This window comes from Gouania willdenowi, chromosome 7 (genome assembly GCF_900634775.1).
Source record: "Gouania willdenowi chromosome 7, fGouWil2.1, whole genome shotgun sequence".
Taxonomy (NCBI): Eukaryota; Metazoa; Chordata; class Actinopteri; order Blenniiformes; family Gobiesocidae; genus Gouania; species Gouania willdenowi.
This window is the reverse complement of record NC_041050.1, coordinates 11920420-11937161: the sequence shown is the minus strand read 5'-3', so window position 1 is coordinate 11937161 and position 16742 is coordinate 11920420. Positions and strand designations below refer to the sequence as shown.

Sequence of the window (16742 nt, the reverse complement as noted above, 5' to 3'; positions counted from 1 at the left end):
AACGCTGTGAAGAAAAAAAGTAAAATCATCTATTTCATTTTGAAAACATTAGAATATAATATAATAGAATAGACCTGTCCTGTACTAATCCCCAGAAGGTAAATTCACACTTTGCAGCAACACTCCTTGCTTACATTCACATGATTTATCCTGCCGTGCCTTCACGTATGTCGTGTGTGTGTGTGTGTGTGTGTGTGTGTGCTCACCCATGACTGAGACGTCATATTCGATCAGGAACAGAGCTTCCTGACCGCTCTGCATCAGCATGGCCACAGCATCAGCGTGCCGCTCCCTGTTCAGAGGCATCCCGTCTATGTTCAACACGCGGTCCCCGGCCTTCAGAGTCCCCTCTCTGGAGAAGGACAGATGGACAGAGTGAGACAGAAGGACATCCAATGAGAGGCTTCTCAGCACCAGCAGGCAGAGATGTAAAGATTACTGTTCAATTCTGTTCAAGTAGAAGTACTGTTACTTGAATGAACATGTACTCAAGTACAAGTGCAAGTAAGTCATATATAAAATACTCAAGTACAAGTAAAAAGTAGCTCAATTAAATAGTATTAAAAGCAGGGATAGAATCAAATATTTCAGGTATACTGTAATTACGTTTTCAATTATCCATGTTCATTTACAATTCATTTACAATTACAGAGACTTGCATTTTACCCAAATACAATTAAGTTACAATATTTTTTTATCCTCAGAAAGTCAATTACAATTACGTTCTCAATTACTAAAGTTCAATTACAATTGATCACCATTACTGAGCCTGAAATAAATACAAAAGTTAACCTTCCTCTTGTGTTAGCTTTCTCTTAGCATCTCTTATGATAACAGGTCCCAAATACCAGCTGTAAAATACACTAAAAACTAATATCTATCATCTAGTTTATTTCTTCTCTTGTTAGGTTTCCTACTCAATTAAATTTTAGGTTTTAATATTTTTGGTGTGAGCATCTGAGCCTTTTTTGTGTCAGTATACCCCTCGATTTATTAGGATTTTTTTTAATGGTAAAATGTGAGAAAGCTGTATATGAAGCATATTTTAATAATTGTTAACTACATATGTGTAGAACTGTATGTAGAACTGTAAAGTGGTTCCCTAGTTTTGTGTTAAATTATCATTAACAATTTTTGCAGAATTTTCATGGCAATCACAATTACAAAGTCAATTATCGAAACTCAATTACAATTTACTCACGATTACGACATGAATACGCAATTATAATTATAATTGACCCCAACCCTGATTCAATGTAAAAGATACTAATTCCTTTTTTTTGAATCCATTTGGTCGGCTATGATAATTTTTTGTAGTTTCACAATGTCCGTTGATCATTTTAAAAGAAAAAAATACTCATTTACTCAGTAACGATTGGGTGTAGAAATGTAGCAAATGACTTAACTTCTTTCAAAACGTTCTTAAGTACAAGTAAAAGTACTGATTTAAAAATATACTCAAAAAAGTACAAGTACCCATAAAAGCAACTAAATTACAGTAACGTGAGTACTTGTACTATGTTACTTTCACTTCTGCCAGCAGGTGAGTAAACTATTCCACGCTTATGTTTCCTTTGAGGTCGGCGAAAAGATAAACAAGATAAGTGTCTGTAAAGTCTTTGATGGTGTGTTGTGTTTGCGACAGTGTTTTTGTGCTTGGTGTGATGTTGTATTAGCCTGAGGATGAACGGTGCCCTCTCTACTTTGAAGACACTGTATATGTGTCACAGTTATGCTTTTGTGCATTGGCCTGAGCACATACCTATGCTGAGAAAACAGTGATGCGCACGCCTTTTTTTTTTTTTCTTTATTCATATTGTTCTTATGTAAAAAGCAACTTCAAAAATTCCACACGAGTGACACATGAATATTTCATCGAAGAACAAAAATAGGCAATTAAACACATCTATGAGGCTACACATTTACATGCTCACAATACAGAGTCATGCATGCATGCATGCACACATACAATCATTAAGAATGGGCTCATTCATGCGTGTTATACACACGTAAAATTCATACAAGCCACATAAATAGACACACTTGTATTTATGTATGCAAACACTGAGGCTGGTAGAGACATATCTGTGTCCATTGTTGATATTCTTACCTGTCAGCGGGACCCCCAGGCCGCACATAGGTAATCACCATGGGACGAGACCTGCGCCAGTCTTCGTGAAAACCTCCTAAAGACAACACAAAGTGTGTAAATATTTAATGAATCCGAATGAAAACAGTTCTATCAAAGGATCCCATTCCACATACCTCTCATTACAAACCCAAAGCTGTTACCCTCCTTGTGTAGACACACTTCTATGGTTTTGGTTGTGACTCCTGAAGGGGTCTGGACTAGGAAACATAAGAAAAAGAGAGGGAAAAAAAAATCAGTTTTTTATATCTTCGCTGTGATCCACACAAAACTGCTGATGACATTAGCTTCATCTGACAAGTACAGAATTACAGGATTAAACTGAGCCACTGTTTCCCAAACCACAAGTTATTGCAGCGCTTACATTTTTGAAACAGTTTCCCTCGATCTTGACCTTATTAAAATGAGGAAGCTTCTGATCTGAGCTACTTTTGGCATGACCCATTTGGTGACGCAGTGGTTAGTGGCAGAGGTGAAAGTAACATACTCACGTTACTGTAATTGAGTTGCTTTTATGGGTACTTGTATTTCTTTTGAGTATATTTCTAAATCAGCATTGGCTCCCGGTCCTTTTCAGAATCCAGTACAAACTTTTGCTTTTTTTGTTTTCTGTTCCATCCATGACCTCGCACCTGTGTATTTATGTGAGACTTTGACCCCTCACCAGCCGAGCAGAGACCTACGTTCTGCCCAACACCACCTGCTCAAGGTGCCCAGGTCACGTTACAACCAGTGGGGTGATCGTGCTTTTGCTGTGGCAGGTCCAAAACTCTGGAACTTGTTGCCGCTTGAGTTACATGCCATCAAATACCTGCCCCTGTTCAAAGCAAAGCTAAAGACTCATCTGTTTTGAAAGGCTTTTGGTACATAGTTCTGTGGCACTTGTTTGAAATGTTATAATGGTCTGTTTTTCATTATATATTATGCTGTTTTTAAATTGTATTTCTTTAATCATGTAGAGCGTTTTGGTCAATTTTGGTTGTTGTAAAGCACTTAAGAAGTATAACTTGATTTGATTTGTTTTGTTAATTTGACTCGTACTTAAGCACATTTTAAAAGAAGTAAAGTCATTTGTTACATTTCTACAACCAACCGTTACTGAGTAAATTATTATTTTTTGTTTTAAAATTATGAACGGACATTGTGAAACAACAAAAATGACGAGACAACAATCAAATGCATCACATCATAGCCAACAAATCACATTAAACGTGATGCACTGCGTCAAAACAGCATTGAATGGAGGTTATTTTCCTTATGTCCACCCCTATTAAAGGCACCTCCATTTTCATCCAATATACTGTAGAGTGATCATCCTCTTCGCCTGCTAGAGTCCAAAGTCAACTAAAGTCAACTCTCTTGTGCTAACAATGACGTTTTCTACAAGTATACCTAGCACAGCACAAATATCTTGAGGCACCTTCACTCTGAGAATCTCAGACACAATTTGTGTTTTTATCTTTTACAATTTAGAATAACTCAATAAGACGTACACATGAAAACTCTTTGTTTTTCTATCTCTTCCTCTAAACTGCTCTTTCACACCATTTATTTCATCTGCAGACTGAAACGCTTCTATTTCTGACAGATTAAGTGGTGAGAGCAAAAAGTGAAACCTGTCCCACTATTTCTTCAACATTTATCCAAAACATATTTTTGGTATTCTCCACACATGAGCATTTCTCCATTATTCCTTGAGGCTAGAGAAGATAAATTAATTCCAGATTCCAAAACTTAATGCATTAAGTTACTGCATCTGCTGCCTCACATCAAGGAGCTTACGCCCTTTCAGTCTGAAAAGGATAACCGGTTGGATTACTGCACTTTAAACCCTAAAACATATTCTAACAACCTTTGTGAATATGCTCATAATTTCGACAGTTGTATAGTTGTAAACATGGCTCTACAGGAAACGTGTCCTCCACCTACCATATGAAGGCAGCTCATACTCCACCTCCAGCACCACACGCTCTCCGATGTTTTTCAGCAGGCTGATGATCTCGTCATGGCGAAGCTTCGACAGATGGATGCCATTCACTGACTTGATGTAGTCTCCTACATTCAGCTGGTCACTCCTGTGGAAATCACAACCCATCATCAGCATTGCTATTCATTCATTCACAAACCCTTGTGATGGGTAAAACCTATTAGTAACTCAATTCTGGCTGCCAGGTTTAGTGATACTGCTGAAATATCTTTTAAAAACCATGAATAACGTGTGAGTGAAATATATCTGGAAGCAAACAAGCACAGAGAGTAATTATCTAACTTTGTCATCTCTACAGCTTAATAGCCGCTTTGCACTCAATGTTCTGTTTTTAATTCTACAACGCAAATATTCTCGTTGCTCCAAGCTAGCAGTAATTAGCAGCTTCACCCAAAACCAAGAATTTAAAATGGCACAATCAAATCTGATCCGAGTGTCGGAAAGGAGCAGGCACTGAAACTGAGCACAGAATGAAAATATATAAAAAGTTCATGCTTAATTTGATGACTAATGTTAGATATGACGTTAAGCCCCCTCTTCACTGAAAAGCTTGTTAATTAATGCTCCGTCCTCTTTGGCCCTTGCACATTTGGCCAACTGCCAATCAGCAATGACAGCATACAGAGAGATGTCTTGACCAGAGCTGAGCACGCTCACTATCCTTTCTGCTTGTGTGTCTTTCCACCCACAAAATTATAGCCAGCACTTCAAAGCAAGCTTTAACTCAGCTGTGGGAAGACAAGCTGCTCAGAAGAATTAGCACAATATCTGTTTGTAAACCTCCTCGGATCTTACGTAGAATGGCACATTTCACCGAGACATTTTGTTTTTGTTTTTTTAAACAGGGTTGTGCCATTCTTGCAGAATAACACGTGTGTGTTTGTGTGTGTGTGTGTGTGTGTGTGTGTGTGTCACTTCAGTCACATGCTGCCTAATCATCATGAAATGTGAGTCTTCCACAAATATTTCCATATGTGTGGTTGATGTTGAGGAATATTATCATCTCCCCTAAGTGTGGTTGATGTTGGGAAAAATTAGCATCATCCTAATTAAAACAACCTCAGAACATGAGAATCAAGCGTAGGAGACGCTCCCAGCAGCACTGCAAATTAGGCTTTAATTGGGAGTAGGGTACATGTCTACCACCAAAAGAGTCAATTTTCGGTTTTTGGCCGAAACAACCCAGTCAAAATACCGCAGTCAGCGGTCACTTGTCAGGAAACGGACCACCATGTCAGCAGAGCGGCCGTATTTCAAGACATCTGAGCACCAAAGCATTTTCTAGGCAGAGGTTGAGACGGAACACAAAGTGAAAACAATGCCACATCGACGCTGTAGCTACGTGACGCACTCTGCGTCGACATGGACTCCTACACCACACCACCGCCTCATGCTCACCTCCAAAAAATCTGAATTATGCATCAACAGCTTGAATTTGGCTACAGCACACATTTTTTTTTTGGTGGAGCCAAATGATTAAATAAACAAAAAATAAAATGCGCTTGTAGAACTGTTGTATAAAAGCAATATCACACTGAAGGTCGTGCTGTTGTGATGAAATATCAGCACGGCTGTTACTCCCTCTGAGTTCAATCAAGGCTCAACATTGTTCTTGGGTATTAATCAGCCATTTATTAACATGTCTTTTACATGTCAAATTCCATGCCGTCAGAACTATGAAAATAAAATACAAAACTTCAATTAACTCGAAAAGACACACACATTACACATTTCACAAATAAAATACCACATTGGCCGCATTAACTCCATGGGAATAAAGCTGAAGTCTTCGTAAATGCCAACTTTAAATTTATTTTATTTATTTATTCAGTTTATTTCCGACATGGTTACATTCACTTTTTTTTTTTTTTTTTTTACATGCTGAAAAAGGAGACGAGAGAAGCAGTTTGCTTATTGAACGGGACTTAAATAAATGTCCTTTTATCTTGGATAAATGTCCTTTTATCAGCTTCAATTAGACACCAGGTACACTCCATCACCTTGTGCTGCTCTGGAGTGCTACAGCTAATTATTACCCCCAGCAACGCAATACAGCGGAACAAAAAATAAGTTCTCCACTTGTGTCTCTGTAACTTTAACCAAATAAATGCATTACATCTACATGAATTAGCTGAATTATTATTTATTTATTGAATATCTATCTGAAATATTAACGTGTAAATATGAAATGTATTATCTTTTAACTGAATATGAAAACTATGAATTGCATTTTATGAGAGAATCTCTGACGGCAGCTACAGCTGGTTAAACTTATATTTTATTTGATCTTGTATTGGTAAATTGACTTGATTTAAATAGCTCTTTATCCATACACTAAAGTAGTTTCAAAGCGCTTTACAATATCAGCTCATTCACCCATTTACACACATTCACACACCATTGGGACTGAGCTGCCACGCAAGGCGCTAGTCGACCACTGGGAGCAATTTAGGGTTCGGTGTCTTGCCCAAGGGCATCTCGACTGGGCGACTCGGATCGAACAACCAACCTCTCTATCAGAAGACAAACTCTAAGGTGTATTGCCTATTGCGGGATAAGTATTTTCATAAATTTTTAATAAATGTATTCTTTAAAGCTTACAGTAATTATAATTTATGCAATTTCAATCCTTTAATTTTGAGCCACTCAGCCATAAAAGTAATGAAACTAATAATTGGCATAATAATTTATTTCTGTTTTCAGTTTCGGTCAAGAATTTTCATTTTGTTGCATCACCACTACAAACGCAGAGTTACTTGTAGAATTTTCACTACGAGGAGATCAACAACTAACTGATCTAACGCGTAGCCTCTAGTCATCCTCACGTTCATGGAGGCTCTGTGCAGTTGCCAGGTTTTTACTATATCACAGAGCTGAGATCTCACCTGGCAGCTAGTCCGCCTGGCCGCAGATTTGAAACTCTGGGCTTGCCGTCCTTATCAGACCCTCCAGAAATGGTGAGGCCAAGGTTGCTGCCTTCCCTTTTCATCAGGTCTACGGTGGTCACTCCTCGATACTCCCCTGGTGATGGATACAAACACAGGCACAGATCAGCAGTCACTATTAGCATCTATTTGACAAAATCACCCCGTGTGATAGGCGAGAAAACCCATCTTCCCTGAATCTCTCACAGAAATGTGGTCTGGCACACAAATACACAGCCACGGGTAAATCTTTCTGACATAAAAATGAGGAGAAAAAGGAATGAATCAGGTTGAATATCAGCAAGTACAAGCTGACAATAGGAGAAAAAAAGGACTAATTATTAGAAAATATGTTTGCAAGAACAGAACATTGAATAAAACCTTTTGGTATCCTTACGTTAAGCAATAATGGAATATCAGCTGATAGTAAAAAGTTGTCAGAGGACTCAATCTGTGTGGAAGTCCACATTGTGCAGTGCTGTTAACTCATCAACTTGAAGCCCGCTAAATATGACTTAGCACCAATGACAGGTATGTCACATAAGCTTTTTTTTCTACCTTATTCAAGCATTCATAACTCTATGACATCACAAAATGCTACAGCCATGTGATGGAAAGGCTCTTTTTGTGCAGGAGCCTGGAGGGTTCAGGTTAATGTCTCAATTCTGACAAGAGATTCAACAAAGTGAGATTCAGGTCAGTTTTGACTAAATCATACCTGAAAGGCTGCGCCTTCGGGATGAATGTGATTGGTCAGTTGACCCAGAGTCTCTGCTACCCTTCGAGTACGGCCCTTCATCTGAGGAGACAGCACAGAGGTAGGATAAGCAGTGAACTGCTGCAACTTAACAATGACCATTTCCTGCACATTGAGACAGAAGCCAACACTCTATTTTCTAAACTTCCGCAGGGTTATTATGCAGAAGCTCTGAGGAAGAAACTGCATTTAAAAAAAAAAATGTCCAAACCTTTATCTAAACCAGATGAATCGGTTTAAACTTGAAACGCTTTGATCAAGGAGTCGGTCGTCGGTGTTATGAATTAAAATCCCAAAATCACTATAATATCACAAAGCTCCATCAGCAGTGAACAAAAGCAGCCACTTTACAGCACTGGGATTTTCATGAAAGAGCAGCATGTGGTTAATGAACTGTTCTTGTCTGAGGAGGAAATAATCATTTTTTTGTCATTGCAGCAGCTGCTGTAGAAAGCAGGGAAACATGCAATCTGCACTGCAGAGAAAAATCATTCTTATGCTTTTTACACTCAGCACTGAGGCCCACTTTTGACAGAGCAGGTCAGTCCTGCCTGGTCGTCAAAAACCTGAATGCAGTCATGTAGTCTTGTCAGCATTAAGCGATGAAGGATCTGACTGGGCACTACTATAATCCTGCCTTCTGTGGATTATCTATTCAAATGACCGACACAAGAAATAAACATAATTTTCAGTGCTCTGCCAGGTTTTAGAGTAGACAGGTCTCACCACCTTAAAAAAAGAAGAATTCATAAGTAAAACGTTTAAATGCACACTGGAGGCAGTTTTTTCTACTATCCACCAAACCATTTCAACCTTCCTTCCATCCATTCATCTGCTAACTCAGAAAATAAAATCCCAAGTCTATAACATGGTTAGCATAAAGTCAAGTCAAAACATTTCCTACATACAGTACACATGGTGTATGTAAAGCAAATATGTGAAACTCAAGGCCCAGGGGCCAAATCCAGTCCTTAAAGCATTCAATTTGGCATGAAGGAAAAGTAACAATGACAGAAAACATTAATTATTGTATAAATTACTAACTAGTTCTGTTGTAGATAACTCTGCCCCTCCAAACACACACAAATTCAAGCAAATTGCACAATATTTGCAGGGCTTAGAGTTTCCAATGAATATAACACATTTTTAATCTCAAATTGTTGAGAGAACTCCAAAATCCTAAAAAATATCTACAAAACATTCTCAAATGAAATACAAAATGGCCAAAAAAATCGAATTTAAGTTTTTTGTCGGTACCTTACATATTTTACATACCCCGCCTGTAATCTGGTCCGAATTTGGCCCCTGAACTAAAACGAGTTTGACATTCCTGATGTAAATGATTAAAGCAATGTTTGGCAAATAAAAACCATAAAACAATTTTACCTTGGATATTTGCTGTAGTAGTCAGGTAGAGTGTTAGTGTGGAGTGTAGTTAGACAGAGTGCAGGGTAAAATAAAATAAGCATCACCTTACTGAGGAACAAAGATTTACACTGACCCATAACAATAGACAGGAACAAAGACATGGAATAAACCAACTAAACCCAAACTGTAGCTTTAGTAAAGGCAAGTAAATATTTAAATAAATAAGTCAACTGACTCTAACTATCGTGGAGCTGAATAACAGTGACTAAAAGCAGGACTGGAACCTATGACCTATGCATTTAACTGAAACTAACCATTGATCCACAGAGCAACCAAAGCCCATTAACATGAATTCAAACAAGAGCACTCAGAGAGCACAAACCTCCACCAAGCACCAACTATCCTCTTTGCCAGAAATGGGCAGTTATCTGAATCAGCGATCCTGATCATGATACCATGATTAGGAACACTTTAAAGTTATATATTTTTATTAATTTGCAAATGATGAGATAGGTTGTTCTGAGTTCGGATGAACTACAGCCGAGCCCGCGGAACGTTTTCGCACCAAATAGGATGTACCACGTTCCCGAGAATTCAGTCAAATGACTTGGTTCCACCAAGTAAAACAAATCAAATTGTACTATGTAAAATTGTAATCTATGTTTTATTGCTTTTGAAACGATATGTGACACGACTATGTTCCAATTAATGTAGAAATAACCGGTAAAGGGGGTGGGCCTCTGGGCCCCTCGGGCCCCGAATCGAATTGTGTGTGGCATAATTGTAATTTAGTAAGTAAGTAAGTAAGTAGTTTATTTATAAAGCGCTTTTTGCAGATAAAATCACAAAGTGCTGTACAGAGTTGTGGTAAAAGTACAAGTGCAACACAATAGAATAATAAAACAAGAGTGCATAAATATCATAAGAACAGCAACATTAAAGGACAAATAAAAATAAAATCCAGTTAACTAAAAGCTTTACTATAAAGTGTAGTCTTCAGCAGTTTTTTAAAAGTGTCCACACAGTTGAGCTCCCTGAGAGACTGGTGCAGGTTATTCCAGAGTCTGGGAGCTACAGCCTGGAACGCCAGGTCTCCTCTGGTTTTAAATTTAGTTTTTGGGGTCTTTAGGAGACCCTGACCTGAAGACCGAAGGCATCGCCCTGATTAGTCGGGGCACAACAAGTCCGAGATATATTTAGGGGCCTGACCATGTAAAATGCTCGGAACGTGAGAACTAATATTTTATATTCTATGCGAGACTTAACTGGAAGCCAGTGCAGAGTAGCAAGAATGGTGGTGATGTGGGATGTTCTTGAAGCACCAGTTAAAAGTCTGGCAGCAGCGTTCTGAACGATCTGGAGTCTGTTTAGGGTCGATTTATTAAAACAAGTAAAAACACAATTACAGTAGTCAATACGAGATGATATAAATGCGTGTATGACCAGTTCCAGATCTGATTTTGATAATAGATGCCTCACTTTAGAGATATTTCTCAGGTGGTAAAAACAGTTTTTAGTCAATTGACGACAATGTCGCTCCAAAGACATGGACTGATCAAAAACAACTCCGAGGTTTCTGAGGCTGGTTTTAACAGATGAGCCCAGATCACCAAGAGTTTTTAATTAGAGGGATGTTTTTATCAGTAGCGATGATCAGAGTTTCTGTTTTGTTTGAATTTATCTGGAGATAATTTGATGACAACCAGTTTTTGATACAGGATATACAGTCTAAGAACTCTGATAAAAAGTGAAACTCAGAGTCATTAAAGGAGCAGTACAACTGGATATCGTCAGCATAATAATGATAAGACACATTTTTAAAACCACGGATCAACCGACCAAGAGGCATCAGATACAATAAAAACAAAACAGGCCCCAGAACAGAGCCCTGGGCTACTCCACATGACAGGTTGGACATATTGGACATAACATCGTTAATAGCAACATTAAAGGTTCTTCCATTTATATAAGAGGTAAACCACTGGAGAACAGTATCAGAAAACCCCATCTCAGATTTGATTCTACATTGAATTACCTTTGAAATGATATATCACACAACTATGTTCTCATAAATTTGGAAATTACCGGAAAAGAGCTCCGAGCGTCTCATCATATTCATTCATAGAGTATTCATACCAAACTACATTTCGATCTAACGAGAACTAACGGAGGAGTAATCATTTGAAAGATGGGGTCCCCGCGGGCCCCCTGTCGCCCCCGCGACACATATGGGGTAATGGGCCCCATTTATATATTGGTATGTGCCCATAATTTGGTAGCACCAACCGTCGGAATATTTGACTCGCAAATAAATGAGAAAGTGACTTTTTTTTTCTTTTTTTTGGTATTCCATATTATAAACAGAAAATAAACATGTAAATCATAATAATTCCACATTCTTAAACAAACACTGGATTCAGTGGGTATATATAAAGCACAAACATAGAGAATAAAGTGGGTGACACATCCAATCACGTTGGACGGAGCAGAACCTTGGTAACCAACATGCGGGCTCCTGAGGGCCTGCAGAGGCCAGCAGCTGTCATCGTAGTCAAAAGGCAGCATTAGCTGTGGGTTACACACAGCCAATCCAGTGCACGTGACTGCACACTACTGTAACATCAAGTTGTCCCCCAGCAAATCCTCCTCCAGCTTAAAATAACCGTCGCCCACCGTGAGTCAGATTTAAGATCAGGATTATATACAACAAGCCTGGGAAAAAAAACAACATTACTGTACAGTAAATAAATAAATGTGTAATCAGTGGAATAATTGACGATACCCTTTAAGTTCCTGTTAAATGGGGGGGGAAAACACAATAGAAAGCTGTAGCGAGTTAATTAACTTCTGATCAAATTCAGGGCACTACTACATGTCATTCCCATTACACCCAATCTGAATAATGTAGGTTAAAAACAGGGGCGGTGCAGAGAATGACAATGAAATCACACTGCTATTTTAAGATGTGAAACTTTATTCATCAGCTGGCTCTTTACGTTGCTAAATCTGCCCCAATTACACAGGATCGGAGGTTATGCTAGCCTGGTTCTGCACTCTGCCGACATTTAAATGTCTTGCCATTGCCACAACGCACACGCTGCAATGATTGTGCAATCACATTCATTTGCATTCAGGCTAAATAAATTATGTCATTGCAAATACCAAGCAAGTGTTTATCTAAGACAGTGGTTCCCTATCTATTTTGTCCTGTGTACCCCCTTTGCATTTTTGTCAAATCATTTTACACCCCCTCTTCATATCGTAAGTACCCTCTTCATAATTTCATATGTTTCCATTTGTAGAACAGCAAGCTCCCCTAAACCCCTAACTGTGTCTCCAACATTGGTTCTCTAAGGTTTAATCTTCAAATTCAAAACAATGAGTGGAATTTAAAGTGGTATTTAGTTAAACTACTACTTCAATAGTAAGTAAATACAGTCTCCTATGTATTGTCTCCTATTGTAAGAATTGTGATAAAATTGCCTCTACAGCAAAAAATAATCCTGTTTCAATAAATTACAAGAAAATGTAGTATTTTATTTAGCAATAGTACTGATAGTACTAAAAAAAAAGCCTAAAAAGGAATTAGGAACATTTCCTGATTATTTCTAAGTTAATTGTTAAATCTTTCTGAGTACCCCCTGCAATGTGGTCCCATGCCCCTAAGGGTACATGTACCCCTGTTTGGGAACCACTGATCTATTAGATGAAAAGCTTTCTTTACAGGTGATCACTGAACTTTTGTCGCCAGTAAAAACAACACACATCTGACTCTAAAGATCAACGATGGCAGTCTTACCAATACAGCTCTTGTTGTCTCTCCTTAGACCACACAGCATGGCGATTTGTTTGGTTATTAATGGGTGGAACAGTCTGGAAGTATCCTTCAGATGGGCACAGAGCTGAGGGTCCACCTGATAGGGGAAGGCAGGGGACCCTAGAATCCAGATCTCAGCCGCTCTGATTCAACTGCAAAAACATGTTGTTGTTTTTTTTTTTTTGCTCTAATGCTACATTTAAAAAAAATAAAATAAAACCAACACACAAGTCGAGCAGTAAATAATCCTCCGATGGTCCCTTATTATTCTTCTCTTGGTACTTGCCAGATGATTCTTCCCAGTCCCCTCCAGTGTGTACTACTACTCGCTCTGTCCTCCTATGAAATCCAAACAAGGAAAGATATGCTTTGTGTCCTTTTTTCCGCCATCTCACAGATGTCCTGTTTTTTTGACTAAATCTTACTAATTATCTCCTTTTCTTCAGGATTCATCATGCACTGCTCATGCACTCACATGAGCTCACATATAACCCTGCATGGTCTCCTGTTCAGAGCTGGAGTGTGCTCTCTCTCTCTCTTTCTCTCTCCCCCCCTCCCTCACTCTGCCAGAGGGGTTCAATGAGGCAGGCACACAGTCACTCCCTCCCCTATTATTCACTCACACACACACACACACACACACACACACACACACACACACACACACACACACACACACACACACACACACACACACACCCCACACACACACAGTCTTTATCCATTTCCCCCAATAATAAGCCTAATTCGACTTTAACACCCCCCCACACACACACACACACAAAGATTAGACAAGACAAGAGAACATGCACACTCTCCACATGTTAAACTCCCGGCACAATTAACACCAGAACACTCCTTGTCAGGCTCGAGCCCACTTTCACACTTAGAGACAGCAGCACCCAATCTATAGTGTGATTACACAACCTCTGTCTCATTGAAAGTGGAAAGTAATGGCAAAAAAAAAAAAAAAACCCTGTGTAAAACAGCTGTAGTTATACATTCATAATCTGATCATGTAAAGATTAGGGGTGTGCATTGCCATGAATCAGACTATACTATGAGTGGCAATTTGCAAGGCACCATACGATATAACCCGGTACTGAACAATACGATATACATCACGACATATCGCGAAATCGATATTTATTTTACCTTTACCTTCAGAACACAACTACTAAACGCTAACTGCTTGGTGCAATCTGCTGAGTGTTTTCCAGTGGCTTGATGAATAATTTAAGAAAAAAATAAAGAGATTAAAATAAATAAAAACAAGAGAAAAAAGAAAAGAAAAGGATACAAAATTGTATCCTTTTTTTAAACTTGCGAGAACAAGTGAATGGTAACTAACTGTAATTCAAGTAATAATATCAAAAACAAGTGGTATGTGTATCAAAATGTCAAATCACGGTAAATATTTCAAAAAAGTTAAACTTTTGCTTTTACAACAGATTCTGATTCTCTTAAAGCTGATATCCGGAGTTTCTGAGAAACGTCTCGATGTCCCGCCCTAAACAGCCTCACTTCCTCCCACTGCCTCTGCCAATCTACCAGAAGCCACACCTCTACTTTTTTGCAAATGCATCGGATCACATTGATATAGGTCTATGGGTCAGGTAAGAGCCAAAATCATATTTACCTGTTTGCTGTTGTGACGCACAGCCTTGTTTCCGTGCACAGTTCCGCATTCACTTTGATTGACAGTCTCAAAAACAGGAAGTTGAAGCCTATTGGCACTCATTTCCATTTGCATTGGAGTCTATAGGACGAAGGAGAGACTTATATACATTGATGTATATGAATGACCACTGGCAGTAGACCATAGTAAAAGACTAGTTAAGTATTTTTTCACAATTCAAAAAAATCATACATAAACATAGATTTCTCAGAAACTCCGGGTATATGAGCTTTAAGTTCTGATTTTTTATTTTATTTTTAAAGTAACCACATACATCTATAAAAGTGCCCAGTATGTTTTATAAAAATAAAGTACAATCAACTTCCCACCTACAATGCATTCGGGACTGAGGTAGTTTAACAAGGTCTGATGTGGTTCACTGACACTAGTGACCGGGCGTTAACGTGCCATGCATATGTTAGCGCAATCAAATGATTATTTTGCATCAAAAAACATAATTAAGAAATCGATGTGGACATTTTTTGGCTCGATACAAAAATCGTGCGGTGAAATATCACGATTTATCGCCAAATCGATTTTTTCTTAACCGCTTAGTAAAGACAAAAAAATATTTGTGGAATATTCAAACAATATCTTATTAGATTATAGGGAGCATGTAAGCAGCTTTCAGAAAATCCACTTCATTATCAAAACCCACTCATCTCATGTTCCTCTGCAGGAATTTGAAAGCACCATTTGATTCCTGAACACATGCAGAGAGTGAAGCTGCACCTGTCTGGCCATTTGTCAACCATACTCCAAACCTGGCGCCTGCCACTTTATGACGCTCATCACCAGCAGTGAGAACCTCCCACCGACCCTTTTACTGAAGATAGTTCTTTTCACCATCTGAAAGTCTCCACTCTAGGCACAACACGAAAGAGACAGCATCACAAACAGATTGTAAAACTGCGGAAATTAAGTATATTACCCTCTAAAACTACATCTGCGCATTGTATGAATGCGTAAAGTGATTAGAAACAAAATAGTCCATGTTTTCAGCCTAATTAGTCAGCTGTTCCAGTGGACACAATACGCATTGGTGCAGATAATTTCCTCTGAGACTTTTGTCCTTAATACCCCATTTTCAGTGTGGGGAAGTGAAGTCTTTCAGAGTGAGACTAATTCATTTGACACAGAGAAAGAGAAGTGTGTAGAATGATTAAAACTCTGGGAACATGCTGGAAAAGGTTAAATATGGCTCATTTGCTCCCCATTTTAAAATGAATATAGGTATTATTACGATATTGTAATAATACTGAATATTTGTATTTGTCTACAAATGCCAATTTGTCATATTTATTGCTATAAGTGGACTGCGTGAATGCATTGCAGAGGATACTGCAGCCACAGGGGGTGATCACAAGCTACAAGTTGTAGAATTTACAAAGAAACTAAAAAAAAAAAATAATAATAATTCTGATGAAAAGAAATGTATTTGGTATGAAGTTATGTTGTTGATTGACCCTAGTCCAACTCTTGACATTTTAGTTAAAGTAATACAATTTGTGTATAAGAGTGACTGCCCTCTGTGGGTTGAAACCTGGCTATTACAATCAAAATTTCTATTGGCTGACAATGGTAGTTTGTGACTTCTTACGTCACCAATAACAATAATAAAAATTATTATTATTATTATTATTATTATTATTACTTACTTACTGAAGACTTTCAAATCCAAAGTTGGGGGTACTTTAAAAAAAAAAAAGAAGCTTGAGAACCACTGATAATATCCAACACAGTTTCCTTGCTTACTGTTTAGAAGCATGATTCATTTGTTCAGTGAGAATGAAAGGTTGGTATCATGAAGAGCTATACAGGCAACATGAATGATGATCCAGCATCCACATTATTTTGAGTCAAAAGCACAAAATATTTGGGAAATATTTAAGAAAATAGTAAAGAGTAGAAAACACGTTTTATTTGCAGGTGTGAAATGCAATTTTTCAAATACACCGACAGGGAATCGGTACAAATCTAGAGTACAGTAGAGTAGAGTCACTTTATTTAGTGGGGAAAATTACTGTCATTACAGCTCAGATAAAGTGCAAAAAAAATTAAA

The 16742-nt window shown here is 38.2% G+C and overlaps 1 protein-coding gene across 6 annotated transcripts in view; it reads right to left on the bottom strand.

Moving 5' to 3' along the window:
* The window catches only part of LOC114467360 (glutamate receptor-interacting protein 2-like), a 52070-nt gene that overhangs the window by 33900 nt on the left and 1428 nt on the right, over positions 1-16742 (bottom strand). For 2 of the 6 annotated variants that reach the window (XM_028453575.1, XM_028453580.1), the window contains exons 2-7: positions 7779-7859; positions 7022-7157; positions 4079-4224; positions 2266-2349; positions 2111-2186; positions 207-352 (exon numbers count right to left, since the gene is read on the bottom strand). In XM_028453575.1, coding sequence (XP_028309376.1) covers positions 207-352; positions 2111-2186; positions 2266-2349; positions 4079-4224; positions 7022-7157; positions 7779-7859 — 669 coding nt within the window. Of the gene's footprint in view, positions 1-206; positions 353-2110; positions 2187-2265; positions 2350-4078; positions 4225-7021; positions 7158-7778; positions 7860-12984; positions 13533-14641; positions 14817-16742 lie in introns of those variants that run through there. The other 4 variants (XM_028453578.1, XM_028453577.1, XM_028453576.1 and 1 more) reach the window with 4 other exon arrangements.